This window comes from Hevea brasiliensis, chromosome 17 (assembly GCF_030052815.1).
Source record: "Hevea brasiliensis isolate MT/VB/25A 57/8 chromosome 17, ASM3005281v1, whole genome shotgun sequence".
In the NCBI taxonomy this organism is placed as follows: domain Eukaryota; kingdom Viridiplantae; phylum Streptophyta; class Magnoliopsida; order Malpighiales; family Euphorbiaceae; genus Hevea; species Hevea brasiliensis.
In genome coordinates, this window is record NC_079509.1 from 15,199,167 (window position 1) to 15,218,516 (window position 19,350).

General features: G+C 31.7%; 2 protein-coding genes across 2 annotated transcripts; one reads left to right on the top strand and one right to left on the bottom strand.

The window, feature by feature from the left end:
- The first annotated feature begins 256 nt into the window (after nucleotides 1–256).
- On the top strand, nucleotides 257–8,936 carry LOC110647608 (elongator complex protein 2). Its single transcript, XM_021801524.2, has 10 exons — nucleotides 257–578; nucleotides 669–756; nucleotides 1,071–1,156; nucleotides 2,088–2,241; nucleotides 3,057–3,217; nucleotides 3,312–3,989; nucleotides 5,199–5,520; nucleotides 6,382–6,599; nucleotides 7,283–7,460; nucleotides 8,307–8,936. Exons 1-10 carry the CDS (start codon nucleotides 417–419, stop codon nucleotides 8,792–8,794), a joined length of 2,535 nt encoding a protein of 844 aa, XP_021657216.2. The 5' UTR covers nucleotides 257–416; the 3' UTR covers nucleotides 8,795–8,936.
- Nucleotides 8,937–10,559: 1,623 nt separating this feature from the next.
- Nucleotides 10,560–13,329, bottom strand: LOC110647609 (uncharacterized). Its single transcript, XM_021801525.2, has 2 exons — nucleotides 11,903–13,329; nucleotides 10,560–11,758 (listed from the first exon to the last, which is right to left on the bottom strand). The coding sequence occupies exons 1-2, from the start codon at nucleotides 13,252–13,254 to the stop codon at nucleotides 10,885–10,887; spliced, it is 2,226 nt and encodes a 741-aa protein (XP_021657217.2). The 5' UTR covers nucleotides 13,255–13,329; the 3' UTR covers nucleotides 10,560–10,884.
- Between the last annotated feature and the right edge of the window lie 6,021 nt (nucleotides 13,330–19,350).

A 19,350-nucleotide genomic window follows, 5' to 3' on the forward strand; every position in this document is an offset into this window, starting at 1 on the left:
ATTTGTCACTGTTTATTTTTAGTTATTTAATTATTGACCATTGATTTAAATTTTGTATAAATAAATTGATTAAAGTATTAAAATTTTCTAAATTCGCTAATTTAATGAATTAAAAAAATAAAAATTTTGAAGATTTAAGAACTTCTAAAACTTCACCTTTTGGTGTTAAGAATGGGCTAAGGAAAGTTCAGGCCCAGTTTTATTTAACAGTGGTTTTTGGACTAGGCCCAATCATCACAGCTTAGTTTCACTTTCCCTTCCTCGCGGTCCCGTGCTCCCTTTCCGTTGCCTCGACGATAAACAAAAGTAAACAACAGTTTGGCCGCCCCGCCCCCTTGGGCTCGATTTCTGCTGGAAGCAACCGCCACTTGAACTCTTTCTCCTCTCTCTCTGTTTGCCAAAATTCTCGTACAATCATGTATACGAATAATAGTGGTAATAGTAGTGAAGGTGAAGTTGAAGTGAAGAGACTGTTTATAGGAGCAGGTTGCAACAGAATAGTGAACAACGTCTCGTGGGGAGCCTGTGATTTGGTTTCTTTCGGTGCTCAAAATGCCGTTGCTATTTTCTGCCCCAAGGTCTCCATCCCTTTCGATTTCATCTTTGAAATTTTTACTGTGATCTTGTGCTCTAACTTCTTTCATTTCTTTCAACAATTTTTGGAGCAGACTGCTCAGATTTTGATTACTCTTCCCGGTCATAAGGCCTCCGTCAATTGCACCCACTGGATTCCAAGCAATAAGTTTGCTTTTAGAGGTACCCATTTCTTTGTTTTAGTTCTTTAGGCATGAAGGTCTTAGAGGAAGTCTTAATTTCTAATAATCAGTATAGTAATGGTTACTGTTCTAGTTTGGTTGCCGAGGAATGTTGAGAAATGGAAAAAAAAAAAATCTAGGCTGAAATTTTAAAGTTCAGTTCCTTCTTAACTATTTAGTTTAGCTAATTCGCAAAATTATATTTTCCCCTTTCCCAAAGCCTCAGAAATTAAAAAAAAAAAAAAATTTCACAGCATTGCATTCGTTTTTCAATTGGGCAGTTCTTACTTAATGAGCTTTCTCGTTCGTCAACAGCAAAATACTTGGAGCAGCATTTTCTGCTCTCTGGAGATGCTGATGGTGCCATTATTCTATGGGAATTATCTCTTGCGGACAAAAAGGTGTGTTTTTACTTTAATTTTAATTTTCTTTAAAGAATCATACGTTCTGATAATTTATCAAAATGATGCTCTATTGTTTCTTTATTTTCAGGAATATGTTGCCAATTTTCTATTTATTGGGTTTCTTGGATGTATAGCTTGCACATAACTAACACCTTGGACTCATAACAACCATAGCAATTATGTTTATGTTGTTCTTAGGGGTGTAAAGGAACTAAGCTGAATGCAAACGGCTAGAGGTTTGGCTTGATAAAAGCTCGCTTTTTTTGGCTCGGCTAGTTTTAAATTCAACTCGGTTTGGCTCATTTTATTACAAGTTGAGCTTGAACCTAATTTTTTTAGGCTTTTTTAATAAATGAGCCGAGTTTGAACTTAATAGCATTCGGCTTATGAGTTTGCTTGTTTATAAAAGCATTTATATTAGTTGTTGTATTTCATTATATATATATATATATATATATATATATATATATATATATATATATATATATATATATATATATATATTGTTTATGGATGTTCTAAAATTAATATGTTGTTTAAAAATATAATATAATCAATATATAAAATATATTTTTAAAATATAGTTATTTGTAATTTGAATTTAATTTTTTATGAAAATTAAGTTAATTTTTACATGAGAGCTAATCAAAACCACATAGTTTGAACTTTATAACTTTAAACTTGAACTTACTAGGGTTGTAAATGAATTGAGCTATTCGCGAGCTTCTCAAGGACAGTTCGATAAAATCTTGGCTAGGCTTACTCATTTTCTAAATGAGCCAAACTTCAACTTATTGATGTTCAACTCTAGTTCGAAAAAATTTTGACGAACCTTGTGCTCTCTAAAACTCGGCTTGGCTCGGTTGGTTTACATCCCTAGTTATGCTATTGAAGATTCTATCTACTATCTGTTTGCTTTTGTTTACAGTGGAGACAAGTGTTACAATTGCCAAAATCACACAAGAAGGGTGTTACGTGCATCACTGGAATCATGGTTTCTCAAACTGAAGCAATCTTTGCATCTACTTCTTCTGATGGTGCAGTTTATATATGGGAACTAATCCTCCCTTCTTCTACTGGAGGTGAGTGGAAATTTTCCTGTGATGCTTTCATCACTAGCTACAACTTAAATATGAGGATGTTTAGCCTGCTTGTTCTTGTTATTGTTGTAAAATGTGATCAAAAGTTTGTTACACAAATGAGTTTTCATATTTCTTTTTTGAGACCTTTTTTTAACCCAAAAAACAGTTTTTTAATTGCTTAGAATTTTGGTAGTTGAGTGTTCTGAATTTCCCTTTTTAATTTTGCTTGCATTTTAAAAAATGGTGAGTTGTGCTAAAGGGATTTCTACACGTGAGATATGCATATCCTTTTTATCAAATTTAGATGCGATGACAATCCATATGCTTCTTCTCAGCCCCAGCAGAGAAGAAAATATAAGAAAAAGATATTTTGTGATGATCTGAGACATACCAACAATCCAAACTTCATATGTCCTGACACATGCATACATATATTGGGTTTGGTTAACTAGGATTTTGTTAGCGAATTATTTAAGTTGCCCTTATTCTTCTTGTTTTGAGGTGACAAATATGTTTGTTATGAATGTGAAATACAATTTTTATCTTCCCTTAAATTTCAGTTAAGCCGTATTTGAACCTAGGAATCATGATTGCTCAGAATGCAACCAAGCTACAAGCTTTGGATGTGGCTTTGACATCTTAGTGGTGCTTGGATTCAATAACACATATCTAGCATGAGTAATATTTGTTACTATTCTGCATTTATATTTTATATGTTAATTTGGGTTCCATAAAGTGTTTATGCGGACATGTTTGCTATTATCTGCAAAAGAGTTGAACAAATTATTTTTGATGATGACCTCTGTTTGTTTTAGGTGAATGCAAATTGTCATGTCTAGAGACCCTCTTTGTTGGTTCAAAGCCTATGGTGTCTCTGTCATTGGCAGAATTACCTGGAAATTCTGGGTATATAGTCCTTGCAATGGGGGGACTAGATAGCAAGGTTCATCTTTACTGTGGAGAGAGGACTGGAAAGGTACTAACCTTGAATTCCCATGGCTATCTTCATTTTCCATTTTTTTGTGCAGGCTCCTAAAATATAATGGTACTGTTTATGCTTATATGTCCAGTTTATTCATGCTTGTGAGTTAAAAGCACATACTGATTGGATCCGGAGTTTGGACTTCTCATTACCTATATTTATGGATGGTGAGGCAAATAGCATTCTGCTAGTAAGTTCGTCTCAAGACAAAGGCATACGCATATGGAAGATGGCTTTAAGGGGTTCCATAGCCAGTGATGAGGGTACATGCAAGAAAGAGGAAATAAGTCTGGCATCTTACATTGAAGGTCCTGTACTCGTAACTGGCTCATCCTCTTATCAGATATCATTAGAATCTCTTCTAATTGGACATGAGGATTGGGTGTACTCAGTAGAGTGGCAACCCCCTTCAACTGAATCTGCCGAAGGGACTACCTATCATCAACCTCAAAGCATTTTATCTGCTTCAATGGACAAGACCATGATGATATGGCAACCTGAAAGGAAAACTGGTATCTGGATGAATGTGGTCACTGTTGGGGAGTTGAGTCATTCTGCTCTAGGGTTTTACGGGGGTCACTGGAGCTCAGATGGAAAAGCAATTTTAGCACATGGATATGGTGGAGCTTTCCATATGTGGAAAAATGTTGGTGTCAACATGGATAATTGGCAACCAGAAAAGGTTCCATCTGGGCACTTTGCTGGAGTGACAGACATTGCTTGGGCCATGTCTAGTGAATACATATTATCAGTTAGTCATGACCAGGTAATGTTTTTCTCATGATACTAAGTAATGTGCTTGTCATTTCTGAAATATCTACTTACAGGTTTATGGTTCTGATTGTAGTTAAAGGATGAAGTTTTGTGTAGCAGAAGAGTCTATTCTCTGTCTGTATTTTTTTTTTTAATTTTTTAATATGTGGAACCATTATAACAACAACAATAACAACTAAACCTTAATCCCAAATTAATTAGGGTTAGCTATATGCATCCTTTTCGCCATTTATCTCTGTTTGATGCTCTTAATATGACAAAAATGCAGGAGATATACAAATTTGTTCAATGTCATATGTCTAGGGGTTAATGAAAGAGAAAGGAGAAGAATTCAGATGTTATCTTGTTTGCATCTTTATTTTTTAAGAAGGGGAAGGGGAATGGAAGGTACTCATTCCCATTCGTTCCCCTTCTAGGAGTTGAAATTTGATAGTAACACTCTGATTTGGGGTGTAACAGATCTCACCTTGTGAGGGAGAAAAGCATTTTTTATGTATTACCCCTTTTACCCTTATTATTTTATTAAAAATTCAAAACCAATCAATAAAAAATGAATTTATTTGTCCTTTCATAATTATAATTCTTTTCCCTTTCATCTATCCAAACAAAATAAATATTTCCCCTCCCTTCGCTTTCTTTTAGCTTTCTAAACACAATAGGGCGAACATTTTTTCCTCCCCTTCCATCCCTTTCCTTCCCTTCCCCTCATCTCCCTGTAGCCATGCATAGCGTTAAGGTTTGTTCTATAAAAGTATACAGTATGTCTATGATATGAATAATGCCATTTAACATGGTAAAGTTAGGCCATATCTGTTGGTATATTTTTGGGGCTTTTCCTCTGTGGTTATAGTGTTATACTCAAATGACTAAACAAACTTCTCAATTTGACACCAATTCTTATCATTGCATTTTTCTGCATTCTATTAAGCAAGTGAATTCCTTGGTTTTCTAAGGTGCTTCTTCATGGAAGAGAAAGTCAACAAAGTAACTGTGGAAAGAAAACTACAAAAGCCTTCTAGACAGTCATGATAGAAAATAAAAGTAGTCTAATGGAATTTTTTGAAGTTCTGTTTATATGGATGCTTGATATAGCTTTCTTTACCACTGAAGTAAAATAAAGAGATGTGATTTGAGCGGCTTACATCTGAACTTAACATGTTGTGTAAGATAGTCATTATTGATGTCTCAATCTTTCATCCAGACAACTCGTATTTTTGCCCCATGGAAAAATGAAGCTTCGTCTCCAAATAGGGAGTCCTGGCATGAAATTGCTCGCCCTCAAATTCATGGTCATGACATTAACTGTGTCTCCATCATCCAAGGAAAGGGGAACCATCGATTTGTTAGTGGGGCAGATGAGAAAGTTTCTAGAGTTTTTGAAGCTCCTTTATCTTTTTTGAAGACATTGAATCATGCCACTTCTCATAGGTCTACTTCTCCTGAAGACCTCCAAGTAGATGTTCAGATTTTGGGTGCGAATATGTCTGCTCTTGGTCTGTCACAAAAACCTATTTACGTGCGGTGTGAGTCTCTCTCTCTCTCTCTCTCTCTCTCTCTCTGTGTAGCATAATCGTTATTTTTTATTTTCTATACTTAAAATCCGTGTAGATACCTATACTTGAAGTTACAAGGCACACAATTTCATTATCAGTTCTCTAACTGATATCTTAACGCACAATGTTCATCTGCCTGCTTCTCCTTTTTTCCCCTAATAATTATATTATTGATTTCATATTGCCTTATTTGTCTTTTATTGGACCACACCTATGCCTATTATCATCATATTTTCTTTCCCTGTATTGTTTTGTTTTTTTCTATTTATTTGATTCACCTTTTTTAATAAATAAAATTATTGGTGTTTTGTTTTATCAATAGATAATTTTGCATAATGATATTAACATTCTTAAATATAGCAAAATAATGGTAAATAACTAAAAAGTTCAACTAAAAAAAGGTGGGGTTCTATCATGGATTTGATCCTGATTTATGTATGGATAATGGGTCAGGTAAGTCATATATTAAATTTAACAATAACTGCGTAATGGATAGGGTTAGAGTAGACTTAGGTAGATATGAGTATCCATGTAACTTTCAATTGGGCCATGAATGGGTAGATGGATCATTTCCATCCCACAAATGTACACAATCCTTTCCCACCCATTTGCCACATCTGGCTTCAGGTGTGATTTGCTTCTCCTAGTTGAGGTGATTTTGTCAAAAATCTGATGCATTATTGGTTTAGGTTGGCCTATCATCTATTATCAATTATCAGGGATCTATTGTTCTTTATTGATCTAGTTTCGCATGTCTGATCCAATCTATTAGAGATGCTCATTTATCCCATTTGGCCTGCTTTATATTTAATGAGTGATTTTCTTTTGCAGCTCTGCATGAGACTCTAGACAGAAATATGAGCGGTGGTCTTGACACCCTTGAAAGCATTCCTGATGCAGTTCCAGTTGTATTGACGGAACCTCCCATTGAAGATCAACTGGCATACAATACTCTATGGCCAGAGTCTCACAAACTTTATGGTCATGGAAATGAGTTGTTCTCTTTATGCTGTGATCATGAGGGGAAGCTTGTGGCTTCATCATGCAAGGTATTTTGTCTTCCAATACCGTATGGCTAATTTATTTAAATGTTTGGATAAATTAAACTACAATGCCTTAGCTTGGAAATAGCCTAAATTTGCCAGCAGTTGGTTGCTATCTTTGAATTCAACCTCTGTACTATACAATTCTTTTCTTATTTTGTTGCCCCCAATGCTACTATTTTCCAATATTTCATCATCTTTTGGTTTGATTCAGTGGCAAAGAAATCCAGTATTTGAACAGATTAAAATTGCACTGGGTTTTTTTTGACTCAGCTCTGGATGTTATATATATATATATATAATGTTAATATATTGTTGTTGTTGGACTATTATGCTTTCTGGTGCAAAGCTTGTAAGGGAAGTGAATGGTAAATCATTTATTAGATACTAAGAATTCATTTTAGAGGTGTCTAAATGGTTGCAATCGACAACCATATTAGGATTGTATTCTCATTGGTTTTGCAAAATAACATTTCTTGCATCTATGGTTCATATCATGGTCAGCCAGGAAACAGTAATGGTTAAACAATCAAAACTGGGATGTGTTTCGGAGTTGTATTTCTATATTTTCCCAGGCAGCAGAAATGTTTTGTTTCTAAAAATTTTTTATTTCTCAGGCACCCAATGTTTGCTGCGGTTGGGATATATGTGGGAGTTGTAAATTGTTGTTGATGACTGTTGTCTTGCAGGCCCAATCAGCATCAGTAGCAGAAATATGGCTATGGCAAGTGGGTTCATGGAAAGCAGTTGGTCGCCTGCAGTCTCATAGCTTAACAGTGACACAGATGGAATTCTCTCATGATAACAGTATGCTTTTGGCTGTCTCAAGAGATCGTCAATTCTCCATTTTCACAATCCAAAGAACAGGTATCCCTTAATGTGCATTTATGCACTGCTTCATAATTCTGTGCCTTTTTAATCAGAAAATTTATCATGTGTAGCATATTGAATCTTCTTGATGAAAAAATTAAAATGAAGATACATAAATAAGAAAGAGGATTTCTGGGGAATTAAGTTCTGTTAGTCTCCTCTCTTAGAAAATGAATTGATGAATTGATATATTCTTTTTATTGGATTGGAATTGAAATTGGATCTGTCAGACTGATGGGTTTGAGACAAGATAAGATTCTCCAGTTCCTATTTAGGATTATAAATGTGGGAATTTGCATTTGTGTGGTTAGAAATAAAACCCTTGCCAGTTCACTCTTGCATGGAAGTGAATGGCAGGAGTGAACTATTTGTTACAGTTTCATTTGTAAGTCTGAAGAACAAGCTGAAATCATAGAATTTAGTAGCTGCAGAACTTTGGACACCAAAAGTAACACACTTCTTTGTCTGCTTGGATGATATCTTTTCTCTTATTCATGGATTATATTTCTATGGTTGTATCATTGTATATGCTGGCCCTCCACATAATTGAGGGTTATTTTTCAATGTTTTCATCCTAAGTAGGGTATTATTAGTTTATCTATTTCAATCTGTTTTCCCCATTTAGCAATATATAAAACTAATTATCCTTGGTGAGTGAATGGACAAGGTTATCTTAAATGATGGAATTATTATTATTATTATTATTATTATTATTATTATTATTATTTCTTTTTTTTTTTTGTCACTATCAGTGAGCCTAATGTGTCATGAACAATGAAACTTCACAACTGAAACTGATCATTGAGCACTCATTTTCTTTTTACTTTTTTAATATTTTTATAGGAGTGGATGAGGTTGGTTATCAGCTTCTAGCAAGGCAGGAGGCGCACAAAAGGATTATATGGTCATGTTCTTGGAATCCATTTGGTCATGAATTTGCAACTGGTTCCAGGGACAAGACAGTGAAGATCTGGGCCGTAGAGAGAGAATCTTCAATAAAACAATTGATGACTTTGCCACAATTCAAAAGCAGTGTCACTGCCTTGTCTTGGGTTGGTATTGATCGTCAAAGAAACCTCGGGTTACTAGCAGTTGGAATGGAAGATGGACTCATTGAACTTTGGAGTCTTACTACCAGAAGATCTGAGGATGCAGGGCCAGGGGTAGCTGCTACACTTTCCATACGGCTTGATCCATACATGTGCCATGTATCTTCTGTGAACCGTATGTCTTGGAGAAACCACGAAATGAGTGAAGATTCCACGAGTTTGCAACTAGCTTCTTGTGGAGCTGATCATTGTGTGAGAGTGTTCGAGGTGATTGTCAATTAATCACATAAACGAATCTGTATAATCTATAGACAATTTTGTAATGCATTGATTAATTTGTAGCTTGTTCCAATCTTATGACTCATGACAACCTCTTTTTTAGAATCAACATGACAAATATCTACTTGAGATATTACTTCCGTGAGATCATCTTTAATTGACAAGTGTAGCTAATTCTAATTTTTTAGTCACACTTTCTTATTTAATTGTATCAATCGAGACTTACAGATCAATAACCTTAATCAACAATCAAGAATTTGGATTTGGAAAGAGCCAGCGGCTGCTTGAGACTATAGTTGTCTCTATGTGGTCCCGCTGGTAGGCAGGCAGGGCGGGCTGAGAAGGCAACCAGCCCTTATGATTTTGAGTGAGAGCGACAAGAAGATGGCAGCCGTGGTGTGCTTATCATGAAGCTTTCGATGATTCTCGCATTCACGCATGACAATTACAATTGTAGGCGCAGAAGCACGCCTAGATATGACCTTCTCTGGTTTTGAACGTTGAATGTTGAGATTGTCAAATCTAAACTATCCCTCTCCCTTTTTTAAAGAAAAAAAAAAGATCTGGGTCAGGAATGCATCGATGGTCGTGTGTCTATTTCATATCATGTGCCTATCCAGATCCTCCAAGTGGAAGATAATATGGTATTACATGTTTCTTTCTTGTGAACATGAATCCTTTTTCAATGAAAATTGGGCAAAAAATGTAGACGGTAACGTCGAGTGGGGTCAGCATCAGCATCAAGTCCCAGTCCTTTGCTTAGTCTAAGAAATTAAGGCACCAAGAAGGCAATAGCAGCTTTAGAGGGTGGCGACCAATAAAAGTTCGCTAGACACGTGTCTGGGTTTGGCCCAATATAACCTGCAATCTTTCCCATGTCGAAAACATAAACACGAAACCTTGGACGTTTTAGGCCATGGTTTAACAACGAACCTGTACCATAATAAGCAAACAGAGAGAATCTAATGCGTTGTGGCCCCTGCCAGTTGCAGACTCGCACGAGATTGTCACTTAACGCGCCTTCTTCTTTATCAATTATGTTATTAGCAGGTTCCAATTTGATTTCATGAGCTTAGGAAAAAATTTTGTATTTGTGTTTGTTCTCTTCTTAGGCATAAAACACTAATTTTTTTTTTTGTTTAAGCACAAGGGATTCAATATTGTCCAACGGTGGATATAATTCAAATAATGTAGAGTTCTAATCAAGTTTGTCATTTTCAAAGAATGAAATCAAGGGTTTGATTTCATACCATGAATTGAGTCCCCTCCTTTGGGACATGCATCTCATTTCGTCTTGGAACAATCCCTACTTGCATGTAACTTCACGCATAAATCTCTCCGCCTCAAAGCTTGGCAAGAGGATTCCTGCCTAAGCATAGAAAAAGATGATTGGGAGAAGATACACATTTTTTATTAGAAAAATTAGCAGGTGAAAGCTAAGCAAAGATGAAGCAGGTCGAGTACAAAAGTATATTGTATAATCCAGATCAAAAAATAATACTCTTATACCAACTCTGTTGATCGAATTTGAGAACTCGAGTGTCAATATGAAAACGGAAAAGTGAAAAAAGTACCCTAATGACAAAAAAGAAACAGACGGTGGAACATCTTGCATCTATCCAAACAAAGGGTTGCTTCAGGTTGAATCAGTCATATAAATCAGACAATGCTCTATTGATAATTTTATTGAAGTGAACTTTCCTAATTGCAGGATCACATAGGAGACCTAGAGCAAGAATTTAGCAAAATATAGGCAATAAGAATCCAATTACTCATGAATCAACTGAGACAGATTTGATTGAAAGATCTTACCACTTACAAAAACATTTATTAACTGATATATGAACTGCACAGCACACAATATATGAAGTTTAAGCTTTTACAGTATAATCCCAGACTCTTTTCATTTCCTATGACAGTAACAATATGACATACAAGAAGGGGTAAAGATGAGCAGAGTTTCTTATTATCTACCATAAATGCAAAACCACAAAAACCAATACCAATAGAAAGACAGATGCTAAACAGAAAATTAAAGATGCAAAGCACGCCATTCTTTCAAAATTGTTTCTTCGACTTCTTTGTTGATGGGCCTAAATTGGCTGTGAAGTTCTAATCTGCTGCTTGGTGTTATCAGTGGGAAGCTGAGCAGAAGTTTCTGGCAATACTACAGCAGCAGCTGTAGTCATAGTTTGGTAATGAGCAGCCATTGTTGGTGCAAGAGGCTGAGTATAGTATATCTGGGCATGAGCAGGGTCTGCAAACTCATAAGCATAATTAGCAGGGCTGGCGGAGGTAGGAGCAAGAGACTGAGAGGGGTGATGAACTTGAGAATAGCCAACATACTGCTGTTGATGCTGGCTAGGAGGGACTTGAACTAATTGTGGTGTACCAGTAGCTGCTGTCCTATACATGCCTGCATTGGCCATTTCAGGTTTAGTAACAGGGGCATTTCTCATGGGATTATAAGTTGCTGGAGGAGGCCCCAAGGTGGGATTGGAAGCTGTTTGGGGCCGGGTAGAAGGGACAGTAGGTGTGGGTTCACTGATACTAGATTGCTGCACAGGCATATTATAAGCTGGGGTTTGCCTTGCTGGTACATAATACACTGGGTATTGCTGATCAAGCTGGTGATGATACTGGCGATGGTGTTGCTGCTGGGGAGGATACACAGGGTAAAATGCTGAGATAGGCACAGCCCCTGTGGGGTGATGTTGAATGTAATGAGCACCAGTTTGTATGAATTGTTGTGGTTGCGGCTGCTGCTGTTCAAATTGGGGTTGGAATACATACCCAGAATCCGGAACCTGTTGTTGAATCTGAACCCGAGGATTGGGATCAGATACATTGAGCTTTGGATCCACAGGATTAGCAGGAACCCTGCTGACTCCAGATGGGATTTGCACGACCTGATCTTGATAAATCATGGGTTTTTGTCGATTTATAGCATTGCTAAGGCTACTATCACTGAAACATTAAACAAACACCAAGAACCCAATTCAAATTTTGATCATTTCTATACAACCATACCAACAATGTGATCATATCATTCAAATATTTCATATTTAAACGCATAAAATGTGAAAATGTGAAGGAGTTATGTATATGCACCTTGAAACTGAATCTGGAGAAGCTAAATCAAAAGCTCCGCCACTACCACCACCACTTGACTTCTGTTGTGTCTGAGGAGCCAGTGTCTGTGGCTGTGTTTGAGGTGGCGGCGGCTTTCTATAACCAACTGGAACCCCATGGTCCGATCTCTCATCGTCAGAAAAAACTCGATTCTGATACTCACCAACCACCACCGGAGAGCCTACGGGCACACCCGATAGGGCAATAGAAACTGGCATCGGCGGCGGCGATGACAGAACCGCAAAACCCTCATCTGGCTTCTGCCCAACAACTCCACTACCACCACTAACACTAATCTGAGCAAACTGCTCCTCAATACCCACCACCTTCTGATCCTGCACAACCCCTCTAACCCCTCCACCTCCACCACTACCACCACCATCCTCTACATGTACTCTTATCGGAGGCAAATTCGCAAGTGAAGGCGAAGAAGAAGTAGACCCAAATGATGACGTAGTCTCCAACATCGGAGAATCCGGCACAGAATGGACATCCTGACCTTGCTTCGCATTCTTCTGCAACCCCTCCACATCTCGAACCCCACCACCAACTAAATCAAGATTATTATTCCCATTTAGGCCATCATCATCAAGTCCCAGCAAGCAATTGACCGAAGCTGAATCAGAAAACCCTCTATTCAACAACGCAGTAGCCCCATTCAATGCATTGAAGAACCAGTCTTCGGACTTGGCACTATTTTCCAAAATCGGCGCAATAGACTGCGAGGATTCCGGCTTCAACGGGAACAGAAACAAACGCAGCCTCAATGGTTTGGAAGAATTGGTAGCGTTATTATTAGTCCGGTCATACTCATCGATCATGTTGTCCAAATCCTCATCGGTAGTGACGGAAATAAGGGAATCCAAGTCCTCGCTGGGGAGCTGATACTTGAGAGTGAAAGGACGGCCGTTGAGCAGAGTATTCGAAAGACGAGACGATAGAGAAGGGAGAGTAGTGTTGCGGTCGACAACAACGATGCGTGTGTCGCCGCAAACGTAGCACAACGACTTGTCGTGGGGGCGAGGAACGATGTGGCCACCGTAGGAGCACATGAGGCGGAGCTTTGAGGAGAGGGGAGGCGGGTCATCGAAGTAAGAATCTGTGGTGCGGGAGCGCGGGGAGGAGTCGATGGACTCAGGGTAGGTTGGGGCGGAGGTATTGGTAGCAAGGTGAGGGGGCAGGGTGGTGGTAGTGGTGTTGGTGGCGGTGGCGGAGGCAGTGGTAGTGGAGAGGGGTGGAGCAGGCGGCGGTTGAGGGGGTGGTGGAGGGTCCATTGGCGAATTAGAGAGTGAGAGAGAGAAACGAAAGGGGGAGAAAAGGGCGGATGGCATAGTGGGACTTGACGTTCTTATAGGTACTCCACACCTGGCCTATGGTCTCACCTCCAGCTCCAGATGTGAATTTTTTCATTTTTAATTATTTATATGAATATTGAGATTTTGTGTAATTTAAGGCAAAAGGACCTTAAAGTCATGATGACACGAGTTCTTGAAATATTTCGAGTTATTAAATTTTTTAATTTTTTTTAAAGATTAAATATTTTTTTAAAATTTTTAAAAATAAATTAAATAAATTATTTTATTTTTTTATAAATAAATCGATTTTTTAATTTTTAAAAATAAATAAATCATATTAAATTATAAATTATTTTAATATAAATTCAACTGAAATCATACATAAATATTTTATAATACATAGATCCTCGTCAATAATTTTAAATATTTAATTTGTAACATTCAAATTATAATTTATTGTATCATAAAACATATATATTGATAAATTGCTATTTAAAAAATGGTTCAAAAAAATTTATTTACAAAAATTTCATGAAATCATAGAGAAAATTTTGAAATAATAGAAAAAAATTTTAAATCATTTAATAAATAATAATTTATTAATCTATTATATTATAGGACAAATACTTACTAAAATATTATAAATTGAATATGGAGGATCCTATTTATTAAAAAGGTCTCCGTGTATGATCTTGACTAGCTTTATATTAAAAAAAATATTTTTTAATTTTTTTATTTATTTTTAAAAGTTACTGATTTATTTAACTTACATTATATTTGGATAGATAAAAGAGAGAGAGTAAAAAAAATAAGTATGGAAAAATAATTTTAAAAGGATATTTTATTTGTTTGGATAAGAGAAGAAAAATAAAAGAGAGGAATAAAATAAGTCTTATTTTTTTTCTAATTATTTTCTCTCTAAATTAAAGAGAAAATAAGAAATAAAAAAAAAATTAGACTTTAGTGTTAACTTTTACTCTTTTTTTTAACTAATCCAAACACAACAAGAAAAAATAAAAAATATTTTTTCTTTAATTTTTTTCTCTCTTAAAATTTATTCAAATATAGTATTAAAGTAATAAGGATTTATTTAATTTATTTTTAAAATTTAAAAAATTCATTTATTTTTCATAAAATTTGAAAAGCATTTTTAAATTCAAAATAATTATTGCTTCATATTTATAAAGATTTATTTAATTTATTTTTAAAATTTAAAAAATTTATTTTTTTTTATAAAATTTGAAAAGCATTTTTTAAATTCAAAATAATTATTACTTCACATTTTAAAGATTAAAATAGACTTTTTATCTTAAATTAATTTTATAGAAGGGAGGGAGGAGGGAAATGAGGGAAAGGATGAATCACAGGACTAGAGGGAAAGAAAAAGGAAAAAGAGTGTACGATCCATGGTGTTGACAGCTCGTTTACTGATTGGTTCCAGTTGGGGGGAGACACGGGTCTCAACCTTCGCTATTTTTTTTCACTTCTAATCCTATGCTTTTAGATTTCGATTAATGCCTTTTGAAGCTTTGCCAATTTAATTTTTTTTAATACTTTTTTATTTTGTTGCAAAATATTAATAATGATTTAATATAAAAAATAAAAAAAAATAAGGAGAATATGTCAATATTTAAGATTAATTTGTTATTAAAGTTAATAATTGGTACCCTCCAAAATATGTCCTGAGCCTATGCATGATAATGAAAATTATAATTTCGGATGCCAATGAAATTTCTCTTATTCGAAGGTACGTACACGAAACCATGAAGCGCTGATTAGCCAATATTTTTAGATATTTAAAAGGATAACTGGAAGGGTCTGCAATAATTTGCTTGGTTGGTTGGTTGGTTGGTCTCTAAGCAAACTATTATGGGTCTCAATATTTTAACAATGATGAAAACTTAATTTGTTTATCTCTAATTAATTCTATCAATACAGTGAGTCTAACGATGGTCTCAGATTGTCCATGGAATGACTAGTTTGATTGGAATCTCCTCGAGGAGTCTTAAATCTAAGACCTCCAGCATTCGATTCATGTAAACTAGGAAGCAACTGTTTTTACCATTGGTCAGAGTCTCTTACAGAAGAAGAGAAACATTTTTGGGACCAATAGCAAGTCATGTTGTGGCCGAATGAGAGAGAAATGGTGGGAGGAAATTTTAGAGCATCATGAGTAACCACTCGATTTCTTCGTGTTTTCTCAATTTGTCGTCAAAGGTGGCAATCTTAGAAGTCGAGGAGAGGTTACTGAGGCCAGGTGAAGAGATTTAAGGTATGGGTAGCTGTGGAGAAAAGATGACGGAGAGAAAAAAGGTGGAGGGAGAGGGTGCCCATCGGAAGGAAGAGAAGGGAGGGATTGTTTCATACTTTTACAATTTAGTTACTTAAAATTACATTTTGATCCCTTCATCCAAAATTTTATTTTAAAGAGTTCAAAATATTTTCAATTAGGTCAATTTTTCTCATTTTCTCTCTATTTTCGTCCTATTTTTTTTGTTTCCGTTATGTTCTTCCTCTTAAGGAGGATTAAAATGCACATAAAACCAAAATTTAACAATTAAAAAAATTTAAAATATTAAAACAACCAAAATGGTGTCGATCGAATGTAAATAAAAGTTTCAATCACTCTAATCAATAAAATATTAAAAACCACAAATATTTTTGCATAAATTTAAATCACATTTCCATAATTCAAAATACAATATATATATATATATATATATATATATATATATATATATATATATATATATATATATATAAATTTTGAGACATTATATTAAATTTCTTACTTATAATAGCATCAAACTAACTAAAGAGATTAAATAATTTTTTATACACTTTCATCCAATCATATTAGTGTTTGTTAATTAAGTTATTGGCAATGAGGAATTGGTTTGAGCTCTTAATTATTAATTTGGAATATTAGGAAAATATAACATTTAAAATTAATTTTCAAAATTCATATGCTAGCAAAATTTTAAAATATAATTTTTTTATTATTAAATAATTTTTAAATATAATTAATGATATAATCTATATTATATACAAATATATGAATAGAAGGGGGAACATTAACTTTATTCAAATTGCCCTTCATTCTTAAAATTAATTGTAATTATATTTTATTATTTAAATTGATTTTAAAGTTTATGTAAATTTAAAATTTTTAATTTTAGAGTTTATATAAATTTAAAATTTTTAATCATTCTTTTACTTAATTTTAATAAAGTATAAAATTTTTTAAGAAGTAATTAATTAAAATTAAAAATAAAAAAATATATTATTAATCTATCTATTATTTACAAAAATATAAAAAAAATATTTATAGCTACAGATAAATAATTTGTCATCAATAATGCCTATTAAAGACAGTTACATATTAATTCATATAAATTTATTGCTAATACTATTTAGTAATAAAAATATTCGTCACTAATAATTTTAGTGCATTCCAAAATCTATCGTCGTTAATCTTTTAGTGATAGAAAATTTGTCACTAAATTTTTTATTATGCCAATTCTATAATATTTTATATTAAAATTAATAACATTTAACGATGAAATATTTTTCACTAAATAGCTAATCATCTAATTTTTCAATATTACAATAATTAATATAAATTAAAATTTTAATATTACTTTAACACTAATTCTACTTGCAATAAAAAAACATATTATAATAAGCATTAATATAATAATTCAATAATTATAATTCTATAACCATTATTGATTCATTAAAAATTATTTAATTCATTTTAATAAAATTAATATATATGTATATATTTAATTAAATAAAAATTTATCATTAATTACATATTGAAATTAAGAATTTTAATTTTTAATCAAATTTAAGTAAATGAACCATATTATTGGTCATAAATTTATAGCTTTTTTTAATTTTTTATATTAATAAAAATATAATTTTAATCAAATTTAAAATTTTCTTTTATATATAAAAAAATTTTATTTTTTTATTAAAAATAAAAGTAAATAATTTTATATTCTCAAAATATTGTTCTATATAATAAATTAAAAAAATTATTTAAAAACTTTAATGAAATTATTATAATTGCTTTTCAATTCTGACTAATAATATTCTTAAAGATAACACAAATTTTACAATTTTAATAAAATCAGCTAATATTTTAAGTAAAATTGAAAAAGTATGTAGAATTTTTTTTATTAACCTATTTTCAAAGTAATTTTATTCTTTACATCAATAAAATATTATAATTTATAAATATATTAAAAAATTTAAAAAAATACTATTCTTAAAAATTATTTAGACTTATTTAAATAATTAATTGTTTAAAATAAAAATAAATTTTAATTTTGTATTAAAATATAATAACAAATCATAATATCAAATTTAAATGTTTATTCATTTTAAATTTTTATTTATATATATAAATTTTATATTATTATTTAATGACTAAATAACTAAAAAAATCAAAATCTCTAAAAGTTTCTTAAATTTTTGTCAAACTCCTTAATTTTATTAATTTAATCTTAAACTTTAACATTAGTTTAAATTTTAGTAATTAGTCTAATTGAATTACTTAATTGATAAAAACAATTCAAATATTTACATACATTATTAATATTAACCAATTCTTTTATTTTTTATATGAATTCTAGCAGTTATTCTGATATTGATAAAAAAAATTATTATTTTAATTAATTATCTATCATTATGAAAATTATAATTACATTTATTTTGGTTTTATTATTTATTCATATTTTATATTTAAATATTTTTTCCTTTTTTTTTTGCCTTAAATTTAAAATAAAATGATATAAAAATATGTGAATTAAAAGTATAAGTAGAAAGAAAGAAAAAAAAATAAAAATTCAGATAATAATATTAGCTATATAATTCATTTATTATTTTTTATCAACATCAATTTTGTTAAAGTTAATAAAAATACTAAAATTAGTGAATATATTAATAAAACTAAAAGGAGTAGCTAAAATTAAAAATTTTTGAATTATTTTCACAAATTGATGAGTTAATTGTTTTTAATTAATTTTATTATTAAAATAAAAAATATTTGGAGAAGTTTATAATTAAATTGATATAATTAAAAGTTTTTATTGAAATTGATAATTGATATAAATTTTGTTTATTACTTTTTAACCTTATTTAATTATGTAAATATATGAGTATTTAGAGTTATGTTAAAAAATAAAACTAATATATGATATATAATTATAACGATATATTTTTAAATTATATAATATAACTTTTTATTATATATTTATCATATATAGTTTTTTATTTTAAATACTTTAATTTTTTTAATTTTTAATTTACATTACATATAATTATATATGTTTAAATGAATAACTAATAAAAATTCATTCAATCATTGATCTAACTTTTTAGTTATAGTATTATATTTTTTTAATAATTAATTAATAAATATAAAAATATGAATAAAAAAATTTACGAAATGATTAAATTTTTTATAATTTTTAATTTATAATAAATAATAATTAAAATATTAAAACTTTATTTTAATCTTATTATAAATCTTATTTCAAAAATTATTTATATTAATAAAAGTTTAAACTCATAAATAGTTTTATTAATAGCAAATGATAATATGTAATTTAAAAGTTTAATATTAAAAAAAAATATTCTTTTCAAATTTTTATAAATATAGCTATTTTTTTAACAATAATTTTGTTTTATGTATTTTATGTATTTTATTTATAATATTTCAATTGAATAAAGTAATATAATTTATTAATTTTATTTTTTTTATAACTTTTTAAATTAATTTTAATTAAAAAAAAGTACAGTCATATTCATAAATAATTAAATTTAATTAATTATTAAAAATAACATATAATGATAATATTATGTTATATAAAAAATTTTAAAAAAATTATATATAAAAAAATTAAATTACTAATTTATATAACCAGTAATGACCGTTAAGATAAAAATTAATAAATTGAAATATGAGCTAGAGCCTAGAGGTGGATATAGGGAAAGAAACAAACTTTCTCATAGGAGATTTTCTTTTTAATTTAAATCTCAAACCAATCTCATTTCATGAAGATAAGGATTGGGGCTTTTTGAAGACGCGTTTTCTGAAAGCGAAAAAATGAAGGAAAGTCAAAA

Bases quoted from the DNA above. Each gene is read 5' to 3' on its own strand.
- LOC110647608 (XM_021801524.2), top strand. From the start codon at position 417: ATGTATACGAATAATAGTGGTAATAGTAGTGAAGGTGAAGTTGAAGTG. The intron at 579-668 runs GTCTCCATCCCT...TTTTTGGAGCAG, and splicing joins TTGCTATTTTCTGCCCCAAG to ACTGCTCAGATTTTGATTAC. The intron at 6,600-7,282 runs GTATTTTGTCTT...GTTGTCTTGCAG, and splicing joins TTGTGGCTTCATCATGCAAG to GCCCAATCAGCATCAGTAGC.
- LOC110647609 (XM_021801525.2), bottom strand. From the start codon at position 13,254: ATGCCATCCGCCCTTTTCTCCCCCTTTCGTTTCTCTCTCTCACTCTCT. The intron at 11,759-11,902 runs GTGCATATACAT...TTAATGTTTCAG, and splicing joins TCTCCAGATTCAGTTTCAAG to TGATAGTAGCCTTAGCAATG.